At 47.8% G+C, this 18,574-nt stretch overlaps 1 protein-coding gene across 5 annotated transcripts in view; it reads right to left on the minus strand.

The window, feature by feature from the left end:
- The window catches only part of GARNL3 (GTPase activating Rap/RanGAP domain like 3), a 143,658-nt gene that overhangs the window by 19,383 nt on the left and 105,701 nt on the right, over positions 1–18,574 (minus strand). For all 5 annotated transcript variants that reach the window (XM_059410765.1, XM_059410764.1, XM_059410766.1 and 2 more), the window contains 8 exons: positions 17,048–17,163; positions 15,082–15,186; positions 13,993–14,067; positions 10,663–10,774; positions 5,394–5,492; positions 4,917–5,033; positions 4,195–4,370; positions 2,437–2,595 (listed from right to left, as the gene is read on the minus strand). In XM_059410765.1, coding sequence (XP_059266748.1) covers positions 2,437–2,595; positions 4,195–4,370; positions 4,917–5,033; positions 5,394–5,492; positions 10,663–10,774; positions 13,993–14,067; positions 15,082–15,186; positions 17,048–17,163 — 959 coding nt within the window. The remainder of the gene's footprint in view (positions 1–2,436; positions 2,596–4,194; positions 4,371–4,916; positions 5,034–5,393; positions 5,493–10,662; positions 10,775–13,992; positions 14,068–15,081; positions 15,187–17,047; positions 17,164–18,574) is intronic.

Here is an 18,574-nt window from a genome sequence, read left to right on the forward strand (position 1 = left end):
AGAGAGAGAGAGAGAGAGAGAGGAGGAAGCAGGCTCCCTGCTGAGCAGAGAGCCCGATGCGGGACTCGATCCCAGGACCCTGAGATCATGACCTGAGCCGAAGGCAGCGGCTTAACCCACTGAGCCACCCAGGCGCCCCTTAAAGGTTTTCTTTTAGGGAAAGACTTAGTGACTTAATTTTAAAAAGCATATTGAAGAAAAGACAGAACATTTTCTAATTAATTCCTGATCACCTTCAGAAAAACAAAACAAAGGAGTCACCCAAGAAAACCATCTTTCATCTGATTTTTCCTGGGCCTTCATGAAAAAAAAAAAAAACCTACACTCTGGTAAATTATTAGGGTGTTAAATAGAAGTATAAAATAACAATCAGCAGACAAAGCATGTGAAGTCTTAGGAAACTAGTTGCCAGGGAAGGGACTGATGGAACAAAGACTTGCTTGCTGGGCCATGATTTTTCTACCTCTTTTGGCTGGTCACAGGGTTTAGAAAAGTGAGAAGGGCAGGAACATTTTTTTTTAAAGATTCTATTTTTAAGTAATCTCTATACCCAACGTGGGGCTCGAACTTACAACCCCAAGATCAAGAGCAGTATGCTCTTCTGACTGAGCCAGCTAGGTGCCCCCGAGAAGGGCAAGAACTTTTAAAGCCAAATTGGGCCCTTACTCCTCAGAAGCTGGGAGCCTGGAAGAGGTTATAGGTTCCCTGTTGCTGGGATGGAGGGCTTTAAAACCTCCGGCTTTAAATTAGGAAGAGTTTCAGGGCAGACTCGTTCTACTAGGTCTGTATCTGCATCGCCTTGCAAGACACAAGCATACTGATTTCCACACACCCAGAAATTCCAATGTAATTGACCTGGGGTGGGGCCAGTGCACTCATCTTTTTAAAGCCAGGGCTGAGAAGCAATGTACACAGGAGGTTCCCAGACTTGTCTAAACTTACGAATCACCTGAGGATCCTTTAAAAAATTCCAAAGCCCATATCCACCTATAAGACCATCAAGATCTCTTGGGGTGGACACGGGCAGTGGTGGCTTTTAAAGCCACCCCAGTTGCAGGACCCCAGTTGCAGACAAGTTCGGACATCACCAAATATACATGCAACATATGAGAAGTAACCGATGATCTGTACTTGATAACTGTGGGAGGCAAGAAGGTCCCCTAATTATATCTAGATTTTTCTTTTTCTGATTTTTCTTTTTTTTTTTTTTTAAGATTTTATTTATTTATTTGACAGAGACAGATCAGAAGTAGGCAGAGAGGCAGGCAGAGAGAGAGAAGGTAGCAGGCTCCCCGCTGAGCAGAGAGCCCGATGCGGGGCTCGATCCCAGGAGCCGAAGATCATGACCTGAGCCGAAGTCTGAGGCTTTAACCCACTGAGCCACTCAGGCACCCCTGATTTTTCTACTTCTTAAAATCTTGTTCTCATTTGGTGTGAAGTCTTCTTAATACAGTAATGAGCAATTTTTTAATGACTATTTGGGTTGGCCGTGCCCTCATGTAAGTTGTATTTTTTAGTATATCTTGTAAAGCATAATCAGAAGGAATTCTGTAGTCTCTCGGACCTAGCTGGACAGGACTAGAGTACGTCTGTAGGTCTGGATGTCTTCTCCAGGAACTATGTTCTCCGTGGAGGCAATGTCCCCATTCTGCGGTGTCCTCGGTACCCAAGCTCGGGGGCTGGGTCCGCACTAGGCAAACCTCAAGGGGCCCCAGTGTTACCAGGCCTTGCCCTACTCCCCAGTGATAAGGGGCCCAAGAACCCTCCCATCTGCTGTGTCAGCATGGAGCAGTTCCAGGGACAGACAGGTCAGCAGGTCTTAGGCTTGTGAGCGCTCCCTGTCTCCCCAGGGGCACGGACATTCAAACCCTACCTTGTCATCTTTGGCATCAAATACAGCTACAGGTGGGCCCCGGATCGCCTCCAAACCCCGGACAGCCTTGTGCTCTGTGTAGCCTAGGCTAGAAGGAGATACTCTTTCTCTCTCCCTTCCTCCTTTCCTAGGGAGAGTTTGGCGGTTGGACCCAGGGCCTGAGCCCGCCCCAACCACCCGAGCCCCAGGCTGAGAGTCTGCCTGGGCCATGGAGAGAGGATAAGGCCCTTCCGGAGTGAATGACTGAACAGACGTTCTCATTTCTTTAGTTACTCAGGTTGAGCTTTTCGACCCTTCACTTCTCCGTTATGAGGAAGGACAGAAGGGCAGGGGGAGATCTAGAAAAGCTGAGCAGGGCAATAATGGGGTGATTCCATTAGACGGAACCGTTCTGAGCCACAAGAAGGTGATTTCCTAGGGTGCAGCCCGAACAGTGTATCATGGACTACCACTGCGTTCTGTTGTAAGTGATTTTAAAGAAATCCTAATTGCAGCCTCGGGAGGTTAGCAGACACGCTCTTAGTCTTCTCGGCTTCCCACTTGCCCTCCACCTGTCGACTCACCCTGTTGGCCTCCACGTGGTGCAGCCGGAAGGCCTCCCCCGTGCTCTCATTCACCACATCAAACTGGTGTCGGTAAGCCACACAGATGAGATTGTCACTCTCCTCGGTTGGCCCATCTACTAAGGTCATCACCGCGGGAGAGTCGGACAGACAGATCTCCTGTGTGGTTGATGATGATGTGGGGAGAAGGGGGTCAGGACACGGAGCAGCCATTTTCACAGCAACCACCCTCCCCCCTACCTGCTACCCGTCCCCACCCCACCCCCCACATCTAGTAGTGGGTTCCCTCCCTAGGCTCCTGCTGAGCCCTTTACTGGCAGGGAAGGTGAGGACAGAGAAAGAGGGGCAGAGATTGTGCCAGAATCCCCTCTCCCACAACCTGTCCTCAAAATACCTGACAAAACCATATCAACAGCATGACCCTCATTAGCTTCTAGAGAGTTCGGCCCTGTCCTATGACTCAGTAATAATGGAATCATAATTGCTAACCTTGCTGAGCACTTAACACAGGGCCAGGTACGGTTCTCACTGGATCCTCAGAATGACCTTATGAAGTAGGTAAGGCTATTTATTATTCTATTTTACAGATAAGGAGACTGAGGCTCAGAGGTCACAAGGCTTGCCCACATTCGCATAGTTTCCAGGAGTGGGGCAGCCAAGATTGGAGCTCAAGAAATCTGATTTCAGAGCTGATATGCCACAGAAATGCACGTGCTCTACAGAAATAGTCATTAAGATCACTAATTATAATATTAAGAGGACTAACACCTAAATAGAGCAAGATTTTAACTATTAAGTGGTTCACACTTAATATACCCAAGTTTTTAAGAAAGTAGAGATAGTAAGAGCAGGAAAGGGACCCTCAAGGAGGCTTCCCTCCAAGGTCCCACCCTTAGTGGATCTGCCAATCCTACCAGCTCGGGAAGGCAGGGCAGCTCCTTCCCCTTCTCTGGCCACCAAAGCCACGGTCATCTACTGCTAAGATCCTGCATTAACCTCTTACTGTCTCCTTCTTTCCGCTTGGCCCTCCCCCTCCATGCTCTTCTCTGTCGGGGCCAGAAAGGTATTTTTAAAACCTTCCACTGGCTGCCTTCTCTCACTCAGAGTGGAAGCCAAAATCTTAGCAATGGCCTTCAGGGCTCTCTGCCATCCCTGCTGTGTTCCCTCAGCTCCAGCCACTGTGGCCTCCAGATAGCGCCTTGAACAGGGCCTTGGGTCCTTAATTGGTTGCTCCTTCTGCCCCAGAGGGCCTTGGGTCCTTAACTGACTGCTTCCTCCTTTCCCCAGATGTTCTCCTCATCTACCCCATATTTCCCTTGGATCTCTGCTCAAAGGCAACCTTTTCAGAGAGGGCTTCTGGAACACCCTTTCTAGAACAGATCACCCCGTCCCCACTCCTTGTCTTCTCCTCCCTCAATTTGCTTTACTGTTATCCTTGGGACACAGAGAATTAGTTTCTCTTTTGTGTCATCCTACAACTAGAAAGTCATCTCCATGAGAAGGGAGACTGCTCACGGCTGTCCCCCTAGTGCCTAGAACAACACTGGTAGGTGGTCCCTGAAATGAATGAGCTGGATGGAGTAGGGAAAAGCCCAGAAGCCTCAGTCCTCTGGGGAAACCAGAGCAGCAGGCAGGGTTCCCTCTGCTGGGTACTGACCCGAGAGACAACCCCCGTGGGTGACAGACCCTGGGTGGAACGAGAGAGTTGGCCTCCTAACACCTTGGCCAGGAGAGAAGGGATCTGAAGGGCGGACCTACCCGTATGTACTGGAATTCCTCCACAGGTGACTCCGACAGGGGCGACAGCAGGGAGATGCCGGCCAGCCCGCCTGGCTTGTTGTGTTTCCTCGTGATCAGGAGCAGTTTGTTCCGGATGGCGACGACTATCCTCAGCTCTCTGCTGTGGTGAGTGTTAATAGCGTAGAGGTGGCAGCCTGGGGAGAGAGAGAAAGGATGCTGAACACGTGACAGGACCCTGGCAGTGCCCAGGCCTTGATAATGTGGTGATGCTTAAGGACCCTGGACACTGAGCATGACCCAGGGGGTGCCTGACAACGCTCCGGCCACCAGGCAAACGGAGACGGGAAATACAAGTTAGGCTGAGCTTCAGGAAAATGAAGGAAGTCATAGTCCCCGTATTCTAGAGTTTGTGGTCTTAGCGTCACACTCATGATACCGTATGACTTAAAGCGACAGGTGAGTGGAGCTCCAGGAACCGGAGGCTAAAAGTCTCTCTTCACAGATCTATGAACAGAACTCGCCTTACCTTCAAAGCTTGTCACGCCAGGCCTAGACTTTCCTCTGGCCCTCCACATATTGGGCTACCTCTCAGGCTTCTCTTAGGGAAAGAGTCATGCTATCTTAGTGATGTTTCCGAGTAAAAACCAAACCAAGAAAACCAAATTCCAGTCAGATCTGATCAGTCTGAGGGAGAAAAAGAATTAACCAGAAACCACCAAGATAACGAAGACTGTGGTCACCTTTTGTCTTCTCCAGCTTGTTGTCCCTGCAGTCACACCTGCTCTTCACGGGCTGTTTGCTCTCGATGGCCTTGTGCACAGCGCTGAGCCTAAAGACGAAGAGGCGAGCGTCTTTCCCTGGGGAGATAAAGAAGGTGCAGGAGGAGATGGGCGGGAAGACCGGAAGAGCGGATTGCGCAGGAAAGCAACTGCTATAGAGCTAGGAGCTGAGGCGTTCTAGAACTGAGAAGAAACCCCACACCGCCTCTACCCAACAGTGCATTGAACACTGTGCCCCCCCCACCCTTCTCCCGCCCTCCCTTCTGACTCTGCCACCCAAGAAAACAAAGACCCCTCCGGGGACCCTGAGCACCGGCCACCCACAAGGCAGTAGTTGGCATGACCTATGTGGTCCGACCACCGCGAGCCTCGTGGTGGCCACAGAAGGCTACCAGCTTCTCTGCTCCCAGAGGACACCGTGGGGCAGGGAAGTATCACCTTTGTCTGCTCTGAGGATCAGGAGGTCCAGAGTCTCGAGCACGTGCATCTGCTTCACCGGAAGGGTTTTGTCAAACACGGGCACTGACGGGAGGTCATCTGGAAGAGGAGACACGGTTCCCAGAACTGGACCCAGCCCACACGTTCAGAACCTACAAGACGCGCCTGTCAGTGGTCCTGGACCTGAGTTCTTTCTAGGCAAGGAACATCAGCTTCTAGAACATTCGTAAGGTCAAACACTGTTCTCTCAGCTCAGGGAGAAGGACCGACATTCCTTCCTCTCTACTGGAAAGGAGCAGCAGGGCCTAGAAACTATATTCTTCTCTTCAATATTCATCAAAGAAAACACATCACCTCTCCACCCCAGTTTGTACTTGGCATTGTACCAAATGACTGAACAGCAAATTACAAAAAAAGGGGGAAAAAAGCTCAGTCATTTCTCTTAAGTATTTTATTTTTATGTAATTTTGAAATCACATCACTTCTCAGGTTATTTTGTATATTTCTCCAGAAAGCAAAATAAAAATTTCCTGTTGAATTTAAAACAAATAGAAACCCACCCTATTTCATGTCTATCTCTGTATCAACAAGAGTTTACCTACACATTTCCAGTATTTCTCTATAGAGAAATAGGAAATCTCCTTTTTAGACAACAATAAGAGAAATGTTGACTAAGTTACCCAAATAACAGGAAAAAAAACCTAATTGTAATGGGAAAGATCAGGAAAAGTTCTGGTGAAGAGATGATCGAAGACACCGTAATGATATGTAGGATTTGTTGTTAAGTTTACTTACTGGGAACTTACATTGCTAGCAAACACCTTGTTCCTGGGGGTCCCCAGGACAGAGAGGGCCAAAAGAAGTACTAAGGCTCTTTTGTAAGCAAAGGATCTGTTCTGAGCAGGAGGTAGAACCAGTACAAGACAAAGAGGACCTGGAATGGTGTAGACATTTCAGGCTGGATAAGTGGCTTTTTCTTTATCGGTGCTTTGTCTGACATTTAGGTCTTCAAGTACTCTGTTGTGAGTCTTGGTTTGGTTCTTTGGTTACCATTTAGGTTCATGGGGCCCTGAGGGTCTTGGCTTTTCTAGAAATCAGCCTGGCTGGGAATTTATTTCTCCCTGGGAGAAATTTACATTTGCAGAAAGAATGTAGGGGAGCCAGAGCAAGGCCCTCTGTCTAGCAAAAGCTTGGCAGGCTCTGTGCTTGGACAAATCCAGAGCCCACTTGGCCGGCAAGGAGCGGGAGAATCTTCCCCTTGGAAGCAGTTAGGAGCCCTGTCCCAACAACGCAAGCTCTTCTTTCTCCCCTACATTCTTTCTGCAAATGTAAATTCTACTCTATGCTCAGGCTTTGTGCTTCTGTTGGGGACAGACATGAATTTTCAAAACATGGGATGATCACTCCGATACCAATCATCATACCTGACTAAGTAACTATGGTTATTTAATTTTTAAAAATATTTATTTATTTGAGAGAGAGAGAATGCAAGTGGGACGAGGGGCCCAGGAGAGAGAGGGGGACGGAGACTCCATGCTGAACAGGCAGCCCGACTCCAGGTTTGATCTCACCACCCTGAGATCATGACCTGAGCCGGAACCAAGAGTCAGATGCTTAACTGACTGAACCACCCAGGCACCTTGGTTATTTCATTTTGTGAGCAGCAGCTCACATACACAGAGGACATCCTGCGTGTCAGGTCTCAGGGCTGAGTGCTTCGCATGTTATTAACTGAAATGTCCCAAGAACCCGCTTAGGTAGGAACTACTAATACTCCCATCTAAAAGACAAGGACCTGAGGCTCAGACATGCTAATAACTCGTCTAGAGTCACGTCTTGAACATGTGGAGGGACCCAGATCCGGGCGGGGACAAAGCTTATACTCTTAGTGTAAAAGCAGCACAGCAGCCCTGTGGATGGATGGGGCCACCGCACGAGCAACAGTATTGGAAAGATTCATAAATGACAGAAGCGCTTCGTTTGACATTGAAGACAGAGAGATACTGTATAGCAGCACACCTGTGTACAGAATAAATCAGCATTTATTCTCCGTCAAATCTTTCTCAGGTGGCTGAACAAGTTTATACATAGCCAGGAAGGGAGAGGAAGCAAGGATCTGAGAAAGTGACACGTGACTTTAATGACTCTTCTGTAGCAATGTTTTCCTTCTTGTCATCTCTTTATGAAGCAGTGATCTTTTAGAGCCCATTTTTCTATTACTGCAAACCCAAAACAAATGGTCATGGCATCTTCCATCAGTGTGTAGTCTCCCTTCAAAGTAGCTTTTGCTACACTTAGACTACAAAGGACCTTGAATTTTAATGATGACCTTCACAGGAGTAGACTCTCAAGGGGGTAGGTCTAATGAAATTAGGCAGACGCTAATGGGATAGAGTGGAACGTGGCCCGAAAGGAAATGGAGAGATTCACTCATGGAAAAAAGATTCATAATGTGATTAAGTATCGACAAGAAAAAGGTAAACAAAGAAGTAAGGAGAGCATTGGGGCTTCAAAGCGCAATGAGGAATACAAAGAAAGCCTGAAGGGTTATTCTCTTCTTCCAAAAGCAAACGGGGTAGCAGAGCTGCACACCCAGAGAATGAAAACAATAATCTGAGAAATAAACCCAAGTTCGTGGGGGGTGTATACGGCTACCATCTGTGTTCTGCCACTTCCCCCAAGTTGGAAGAAAAGAGCTTCTTGGCACATCGCGGGAATCCTTCAATTTAACACCTCCATTAAATTTTGGATTCAGAAAATGAAAATTTCAGAAGGGGATTTGGTAATCTTGGTTTGGATTTTACATTTAAAAACCAGGAGCTGACTCAAAGAGAATTACATTGTTTTTTAGACAAGCCTCACAAAGAGCCATTATAAAGCATATTTTCTCGATCCTAAAAACGACAAACAGTTAGAATATAACTCCCTTTCGATCACAACATGTTTCATAATTATTTGCCCAGGACTGTATTTTTGGAAACCTGTGTTAAGGTAAAGACAGTAACATGGGTAGAGTTTAATTTGATTTTCATAAAATATAGTTGGTTTAGTGGACACAGTGCTGGATAAAAATCATCTCTGGGTTCCAGTTCCAGATGTGCCACTAACCAGCTGCGTGATCTTGGGTTAAGACAAACGGTTTCTTTTGTTTCTTCATCCATAAAACGAAGAGATGAAGAAACGAGACTATACAGCGAAAGTCTGGTTGTGTTTGTTTGTCTGTTTTTAAGATTTTATTTAGTTTTTTGACAGAGAGATCACAAGTAGGCAGAGAGGCAGCCAGAGGGGTGGGGGGGAAGCAGGCTCCCCGCTGAGCAGAGAGCCTGATGCAGGGCTTGATCCCAGGACTCTGGGATCATGACCTGAGCGGAAGGCAGAAAGGCTTAACCCACTGAACCACCCAGGCACCCCATGGTTGTTGTTTTTTTTAATAAATCATTTTATTTGGTTGCGCCTTTGGCAAATCTTTGGACTTTGTTCCCTTTTTAACACATCCACAGGGATATCATAAATACAGTAACCGTTGTTTACTAAGGTACTACTACGGCTATGTGCCCGACACTGACCCAAGCACTTAGCATAGGTATTCATAATATCCACAATCCCTTCTTGGAGTTCCGATTATCAGTCCCAGTTTGTTTATTTTTTCCATTTTCATTATCATGAACCAGCTTGCAGCTGCTTAAAAAACCCTCCCCACCCTCAGAGGAACCTGAAGCTCACAGAGGCTCAGTTTTCTTTAAGACCACAAAGATGCTGTAATTGTTTTGTAATTTCTAAAATTAAATATTTAAATGCTTAGCTTATAAATTTTAGATTATCTGTCTTTCAGTAAGTAAGTAATTATATATATAGTTATATGTGTATATATATGCATTCACACATATATTTACATATATAACATGTACACACACATATATATACATACATATATGTGCATCTATGTATATATATATATACATATACATATATATGTGCATATATATATATAAAAAACAGATGAAGTAACAGAGGAAGTCAGAAATAAGTCCATTATAAAGCCTGGTCTGATGTCTTGTTTTCCCATAGAAGGCATCTACTTCCACTTCCCAAGGGCGCAGTGCATAGCAGGCACTCAGGAAACAGGCTGACAGGGTCAGAGGAGGGAGTAAAGGTGGTGGCCAAGAATGAGAAGATGTTGCAGTTCTAGGCCATCATGTCCCTCTCAGGGGTGATTGGGAATCTCATAAAGCATCAGGATGGTAACCGAGACTGGGAAGCCTGCTGTGTGCTGTGTAAGATGTACCCTTGGAAGACACTGTCTCTAGGCCCAGGGCTCCCTCAGAAGCCCCAGGAGACGACTTGCTACTGTGTTTAGCCCCTTTAACCTTCATCGACAGTCTGGAAAGATCCAAAGGGGCCTCCTGCTGGAAGGGACCACACAGTCCTCGAGTCTAAATGAAATCCCCGTCTGAAGTTGAACTCTTTCTCCAGCATCCTTGCCAAGGTCATGTCTTTTTTTTTTTTTTTTCAAGATTTTATTTATTTATTTGACAGACAGAGATCACAAGTAGGCAGAGAGGCAGGCAGAGATAGAGGAGGAAGCAGGCTCCCTGCTGAGCAAAGAGCCCAATGGCGAGGCTTGATCCTGGGATCATGACCTGAGCAGAAGGCAGAAGCTTTAACCCACTGAGCCACCCAGGTGCCCTGGTCATGTCCTTTTGATGGCTGATCTGTGGTGACAGGGAAATGACCACCTCCCCAGGCACACTGATCCACTGGATTGTCAAAAAGTTTGATTTTATATTAAGTTGGAATCTCTCTTCCTGTCAAATCTTTCTGTTTCTATATGCAACAAAACTGGGTTATCTAAGATTCTTCTTACTTGTTTTGGACACAAGATACTTTTTGAATCAGAAACATTAAAAAGAGAGAGAGAGAGGATGTCCCTGAGATAGGAGATGTTGATTTAAGGTAAAATGTTAGAATCATGATAGGTATTGGCCAAAAAGGAGATTCTTTCTGCGGGTCATTATATGTCCACGGACTAATCAGATTCGGGGCAGGCATGAACCCATCATGCACGACTCACCCTCTGGCTTGCTCGTTCAGAATATATCCCTTCTGCTTGTCCTGAAAAGAAGGGGTTAATTTTGTAAGAAAGGAAAACTTCGCTAACCTCACTGCCAATGACACACTTATCTACAGGGAGTTGACTGGCTGTCACGCGTCTCAGAAGCCCTACAAGTTACACAAACGAAAACATTTGAAGGAGCAGCTACTCACTAACCGTCCACTAGCAAGACACCAGCATCCGTGGAAACCAGCAGGGCCTGGCCCCAGGGATCCGCACACACGGCTTCATAAGGGAAATCACTGCAGAAACACTGGGGCTCCCAAGGCTGCAAGGCAACAAGAGCATCAGAAAGTAAGTGTACCAGAAATGATATCCTGCGGTCCCTTGGAGAGAAACGTATGGTACGCTGCCTGAGACCACAGCTCGGGAAGTTAAACAGGCCCTAACCTCAGTTACTTTTCTTTCTTTCTTTCTTTCTTTTTTCTTATCTTTTTAAAAAACATTTTATTTTCAAGTAATCTCTATACCCAACATGGGATTCGAACTCATGAATTGAAGATCGAGTCGCACGCTCCACCGACTGAGACAGCGAGGTGCCCCTCAGTAAACTTTCTTAAGAAGAAAAGTCTTTCAAATACATATGCAGCAGGAAGAGAGGGAAAGCACAGGCTGTGGGCACGACGACATGTCTCCATCCATAATAATCCTCCTTACGAGCCGCCAAACCATTGGTATCGTCTTCCAAGCAAGCATTTTTCCTTAATACCTGAAGTTGGACCAATTGCTGCCTGTTTTTTGAAAACTTCACAGGAGCTCATCACCAAAGGAAGACCCATGTAACTAAAAAAAAAAAATCAGATCTGTGCTGCTGACTCAGTAAAATTATGAAGGCGTACACAAGACAGGAAGTTGATATTGCCTTAACATGAAAATGCTTACTGACCCACTTAAGGCTACAAAATCTTAAAGAAAAAAAAAAAAACATGTTTGTTAGAATATGGGAGGGGCTTCCTGAAACAGGCTCATGCGCCCGCGCGATATAGTCATATCGTGTGCGCTCTTGCCCTCCGTCTCATACCTGGTTCGGGCAGCAGGGTTAGCCCTCCCTTAGGGCTGCCCCAGAGCTGCATGGGGATGCCCGGAGCCAGGAGGCTTGGTCTCGAAGGACAGAGGTGTTTTGGGAGCTTATCAGGAACAAGTCAAAGTTTCACATTTGCAGATTTACTCTCAGACATGCTCCCATGCACATGTGTATATGCACATGGGTGTGTGTGTGTGTGCACATGCGGGTGTGTGCGTGCTCTGGGGGAGTCCATGTTTGCATACGGAAAGTAGAAGTGGTGGCAGTGAGATCACCTACCAGGGTGTCATTTGGGATGAGGGCAAATACGTGTGCACTACTGCTCTTAGAAAAGTATGCTGTCGCTTTAAGAAACTCACAAGGCTCGAAAGAAATCTTCTAATTGCTAAGATAAGGCTCGGGCCATTCTGGAAAGATCACACAAAGAAAGTGGAGACATTTTGCAACCTGGAAAGGGCAACACAAGTGCAGGCCATTAATTGGAATGGCATTTCCCTAAGAAGATGTCTGGAAATTCTGACTTTGTGACTTATAGCAGGTGGACATGAAGAAGCCAAGCCACTGTAAAGGCCAATTGGGAGACAGACCCAGACGTCTGAGCGTTAGGTAACACGAAGATATAAAAACCAACTCTTAATAACAAAATGTTCTCTGAGCAGAGAACACAAATTTAGAACACTTCGGCAAACAGGGGTTCAAAGAGGGTCCTAGAGGATCCAGAAAGAGCTTGAGGAGGTGTGGGAAGTCCTGAAATTGTATTAAAAATGTGGTGTACATGTGTTATCCATACATTTTAATGGGCTAGTGTATGTGGTGTGATGGGTGACCACTGCTTTCCTGGGTTCTCAAAGGGGCCAGGGACTCCAGGTTGCCCGAGGACATCATGTATGAAGTATTAGTGACAGGAACCCAGAGCTGGTCCCACAGAGGCTCCATTCTGAGGTCTGATGGCACTTGCCACTGCACTGGACTCCCTTCTGCCAAGTGAGGGGCTTGGTGTAGAGTCTGTAGGGCAAGGATGGGGCCTAAGAGCAGGACTTTTTGCTGGACCATCTAAGAACATGAATATAGCACATGGACTGATGGGTGTCCAAGAGGTTGACAAAGCCTCTTCTTTGGAAATAAGACACTCTTGGGGGCAGCATGTGGGACTCTGGCCTGTTCCGAGGCAGCTGCACAGAAGTCCGTGAGGGCCTCTAGGTCAGTGTTTCTCCAAGGCAGGCCTGGGGCCCACTGGCAGGTTCTGAATGGATAGAAAAAATCAATGTTCTTGCTTTGCTCTTTACCGGCGAACAAGTTACATTTCCACAGACTTTCATTTTTATGGATGTCTAAGAACTTCTTTTCAAGGTTACTAAATCCTGCTGGAATCTGGTATTTATAGAGCTCTTGGAAACACTGTGGTTTCTACCATTCACACAAAGAGCCGATAGTGGGAATTTATGCAACCTTTGCAAAAGATGCTTTGCCATCAGTCTGCTCTTAAACTGGTTGTGGTTTTCTAGCATCAGTTGTATTTTGGGCTCATCATTTCCCGGAAACCAGGCTTTAAAGAGATTGTAAGTCAGATACAAAGCATTTCTACCTTTATCATTAAAGTAAAAGCAATCATAACTCTTTTGCTTTTATAACGGACACTTCTCTAGTGTCTGCGGGTTTGTTCCACGTAGCAAACTTTGACATACTTGGAACGCAGACATAACTAGGGACATAGAGATTTGTTTACGGTACAAAATCATGTGCACGGTACGTTTCTGGGTGGCCAGTGTATTGTCTACTCTTCTCCTCCTGATCACCACCTCATTTTTTCCCCCAAGTAAAGTGGAGGTGAGAAGGAGATACACGGACCACATCATTTCTCGGGTGACTGAATGAACGATAGAGGAAGCAGTGGTTTCTCGGCTGTGGTCCTCTGACCAGTAACATCAGCATCGCCTGTGAGCTCATTAGAAATGCAGAGTTTCAGGGCTCACCCCAGACCTACTGAATCAGACATTAAAAAGGGGATGATTGTAGCACACACAAAACCTGGAGACACAAGGCGCTAGAGCTTTGTGGAGTGTGTCCAGGCACCACAGGAGAGATTGTGAGAAATGCACCATCCTGAGCCCTCTGCGGAGCTGCAGCATCAGAACACGCATGTGGTCGAGATGTATGGGCGCTCTGTACACACACAAGGCTTGAGCACTGCCCAGCCCCGTCCGCCTCACCAGGCCTGCTCCAGCAGCTCTGCTCCCATTAAGTGAGCAAAGGCAACACATGCTATGGAAACGGAGGCGGGGGGGGCGGGCGGCCATGCGGTTCTCCCTAAATGCTGCTCGACTTTATCTGGGGCTTTCCCTGGGGACTCTGCAACAGACAAGCTCATCTCTCCCGCCCGTCCCACAAATCTCTAAGAAGTGCAATAACTTCACTTAGACAAAGGACCTTCACAGGTGAACTTGAGAATAGCATCGACTCACCTCTTTTTTACAGATCCCTGAAGCCACCAAACTTGACGGAGCGTCCCCTCTCACGATGGACTTCAGTTTTAGTGCCTTACAGAACAGAGATCTCTTTTAAAGTTTGTTACTGGGCAGTAAGAGAACCGCAGGCCCAACAAATGTGATTTGAAAAAAATTCTTTTAATAAAATAGGAGCCATTTTAGATTACAGTTCCAGGTTCCCACACTGCCTTCTCACTGAAGCTAAGAAATGCAGCTTAATGACAATGTCCCAGCCCAAAGGACCCCATCCTGTCATTTTAACTCATGGGTATCTCAGGGCAGTGATTCCTACACCGGGAGACTGAAAACACGCCCAGGTGCCTTCCTAAACTTGATGACTCAGAATCTCAGAAAGCAGAGTCAGGGTGCCTTTAAACAAGGACCCGCGTCGGACGCCCCTGTCACAGTGCACCTGTTTGGGGCTAAGTTACTTTTGCCCCTAAGCTTTCCTGGGTGACCCTGCTTGGTTCTTCCCTTTGGGTCAGAACCCTAGCACAGCTGGCAGTTCTCCTCCTCTGTGCTGGGACAAGGGATTAAGACAGAAAGCTGGGTCACCTCCCAGAACGGAGACATCTGAACGTCATATGGGAGTGAGGCAAAGCGGGAGTGATTTCCTCCAGAATCTGGAATAAGATGCAACGTGGGAGCCACCTAACTCCGAGGATTGCTTCCAAGTAGCAGAGCAGGAGCTCGGGTGTGCCTACTCCCGCCAGGGGAGTTCAAGGTGCTTTCCCTACAAGGACTCCTCGCTCTTCAGAAGTTCCTCAGGAGGGAGGCATACCCTCCCTTGACAAGAGGGAGCCCCATCTGGGCCTGCTGGCCTCCTGCCTGGAGGCAGCGGCACCCCCTCTTCAGCAGAAGGCTTTGCTCCCGCTCCCACCTGCAGAGAACCCCACCTACGTGATTACAAAAAATCTCACTCCTGGTTTCCACAGTTATCCTGAGAGAGACTACAGAGCTCCCGCGGGAGTACACAGACGGGGAACTCTTCACAGGCAGGCCATCTGGTGCGGGTGGGGCTCCCGGCTGCACATCTCGCCGAGGAGGCTCCGGAAGAAAACCCACCTGCCCTATTCTGACAAACTCCGCCTGGCGGGCCTCCTCTTTCTTCCGTGCCGACTTGGGTGACTCTGGTAAGACGTCACTGAAAGACCGTCTATTGAGCATGTTCTAGGAAAGAGAAACAAGTTACGAATTCCAGAAACGGTTGTCGAGTCTCATCCCCTGGCTTCCCTTAACGCACAGACCTATCTGTCCAAATGCTGCTTCAACTCTCTGTGCCCATTCGCTCCCCAAGCCTGCACGGAGCGTCCCTCACGGGCCAGGGCTGGTGCTAGACGTCGGGGGTAGAAGGTGGAGAGCGAGGGTCGCACCTTGACCGAGAGCCCCGGCTTTGGAGTCAAGTACGCAGCAGCTCCGGGGCTTGCTAGCGTCTGGGGTGTGAAGATGGAGTCACCACCGGGCACAGCTCCAGGGACACTGTTCACATAGAGCCCACCTCCTGCCCTGGAACAAGGCGTCCAGAATTCAAGGTGAACGGTACCCCTGGGGCTGTGCGACGCTGTGGCCCTCGCAGTAACGTTGGGCAAGTGAGTTAATTTCGGAGTCGCAGTGTGTTTGCGTGGCCGATACCAGTCTCCCAGGCGTGTGGTGAAGACCACACGGGCGGGTGCGTGCAAGGGGCTGGGCACAGGGCTCGGGCACACGCTCAGTAAAGGACAGTTCTCTTCTGGGGTGTAGTCAGAGAATGGGCACGCTCCTTCATCAGCAAGCCCTGACTGGGTGCCTGCTCCTCTGACACACATCAGGGGTGGGGAACACAGTCCCTGTCCTTGCGCAGCACAGCGTGATGGCAGAGACAGAGTGAGGAGCTGATTACGTGGTTGGCACACGGGAGAATGTCTGTGAAGGGGACACACAGACGGTATCTGAGAGTATATAACGGGGGGACTTGGCTTCAACGGGGGGCTGGGGAAGGCCTGCATCAGGCATCCATGCTTCAGCTCGGACCTCAGAGGCTCTGTGTCCTCATCTCGACACCCTCTCTGCACCCCTCCCCTCCCTGACTTTAGGGGAAAAAAAGAATTGACAGGTGAGCGATTACGTCTGGCGCTTTAGCACCCTGGAGTTAGTCTGGCCTAATCCCTGAGAGCAGATAGGGTGAACTGGCCATCCGGAGGTCAAGGGCTACCCTATAAAATGGTGATGCTCACGGTGCCCAAGGGAAAGGATCATATGAGCACCAGCTCATTAAAGATAATTTCATCTCCACACCTAAGCACCTGAACCCCGCATGCCATTTATTTACAAGCCTCACTGGCAGGGCCTTTTGCTGGAGGTTATGAATGCAAGGGGTCTAGGGAGTCTCCCTGTTTGTTCTGTGCTTCCCTGTGGCAGGTAGCATCCGCTTCCGAACAGCAATGGTATCACTCTGCATCAATGAGCCTAGGGAATCCAGTGATCTCTCACTGAGTTTGGAGGCCTCCAAGGAGCCCTGGTGCCCCTCCAGGTACTGAGGTGGCGCTGGGTCCCCCCGGTGCGGAGATACCTCCAGCCTAGGAAGCGTCTGGCACAAAACAAATCTGTAGTAAATGTAAAAGCTTGTTTCAGGTGCTTGAAAATGGGGCTAGCCAGTAAAGCTCCAGAAACCCTTGAAAAGCTCCCAGTGTCTCTCCAAAATCCCCACTCGTGGTTATCCCTCAGCTCTATGGCATGGGTAGTGTTGAGTAGTGTCACCAAGGACAGCCACCCCAAAAAAGCACTCTCCAGTGCTCTGGGGATGGTGGTTTGATACTCACGCCCCCCCTGCACCTCCATTTCCACAGGCCTGTGATTTCTGCAAATCACTTTCCTGCATCTGGACATTCAGCCCTCTCTTGTGGCAACAATGAAAGAATGACCGTCAGTTCTGTGGCCACGGCCTCAGAGACCAAGACGACTCTTTGGCTCTTCTAACCAGGATTCATCACTAGGACTTGTGTTCTCAGCTCCAACCCACGAGGAGGAAAGAAGACCACGGACCCAGGGTTACCTTATGCAAATCTGGCATCAAATCCTGGTATAAAGATCGAATCAACATATCCAGAGTACGTCGACGTTTCTGGGCAAATGTTGGGGTTTCCAAAGTGGCTTTTTCACCATTAATTACTAAAATAAATCAAGTTATAAAGGGAGTTACAAAAATTGACTGGCTATCAAAGAATGTTCTTCTCAAGGAAACTCCTCATAGTGAACGCCACCCGCTTCCCTAATACTGGTGTTAGCATTGGCGCGACCCTTCCTTCATGGAAGAATGCTTAGAAACTCTCTAAATTTCTCTGTACAAACCCATAGTCCATAGGTATGTCTGTCTTACTTTTCCTGTTGGACTGTAAGCTTCCTGAGCAGAGGGTATGTATCTAGTTAGAAGATCGCATACACGCTGAGCCCGCCCCCGGCCACCAATTCTTCCTCCCATCCATCCATCTACCCATTTACTCAACCATCTAAACACGCTCCTCCAACACATGGGCCGAACCACCAGGATGCCATTCCACAGGATTGAATATATATTCGCCACATTTTGTTAAGAGAAGTAACAATTGCCTAACAGAGTACTGGGATTCTTACCCTAGTGGAAGTTTCTTCTGGGAAAGAAAGCTGGTGGTTAGTGGACTACAGACACTAAGAAGCAGTAAAGTGAAATGTCCAAATCCATGTTCAAGGTTCAAGCACAGAACAGAAAGTGCACACGACGGGGTCGGGAGCTTGAAGTCAAGGCAGTTATGGGTTTGAATCCCAGCAGTGCTGCCACACTCTTAAGTAAATTGTTTGGCTTCTTGGGGTCTCATTTTTAACCCTGTAAAATGGATGTCACCTTGTTTCCTTATAAGGTCACTGTAAGAATTTAAGTGACATAATACATATAAGGAATTAGCACCAAACTGAATAAATATGAACTCTTATTTTTCTCATAGGAAGAGCCAAAGGAAGGACAGTGTTCACTGACTGATAAATGAACTTCTTGGGCTCAGACATTTCCTAGAAAGGATCTGAGAGGTGGGGGCAAGCTGGGCTTGTCTGTGGCAAGACATCTCTTTCAGAATGTAAACTGCATGCATTTAAGGCCTGCCTACTATTTTTTCTAATTCTGTAATTGTGAATTTTTTGTTTGAGGATATTTTCTCCTTAGTACCCTGGTGGGGGGAGGGGCATTTAAAATGACCCGTTGGGCCAAATAAAGGGGGGGAAGTTCAAAAGTTTTGTTGAAAACCCATTTTCTGTTATATCTCGGAGTTTCCTGCCTGACCCTCTTCCTCCCTCCTGCTGCCTCCACTTTGAATTCAACGAGACCCGGCTTCTACCTTTTCTCTCAGTCCATCAACCCCTCCTGGTCCATCCTGGCCCCATGCTCCAACCCTTTAACACCCCTCTTCACAGCCCACAGCCTGGGCTCTTCCACGTTATTGACCTGTGCAGGTTTTCGACTGTAGATCAAGTCTTCGCTTCACTCCACCCGCATGTCCACAGAGCCCTGAGCGGGCTCGTCAAAGTCACTCTGTTGACTGACTCCGTTGAA

Source organism: Mustela nigripes, chromosome 9 (assembly GCF_022355385.1).
Source record: "Mustela nigripes isolate SB6536 chromosome 9, MUSNIG.SB6536, whole genome shotgun sequence".
In the NCBI taxonomy this organism is placed as follows: domain Eukaryota; kingdom Metazoa; phylum Chordata; class Mammalia; order Carnivora; family Mustelidae; genus Mustela; species Mustela nigripes.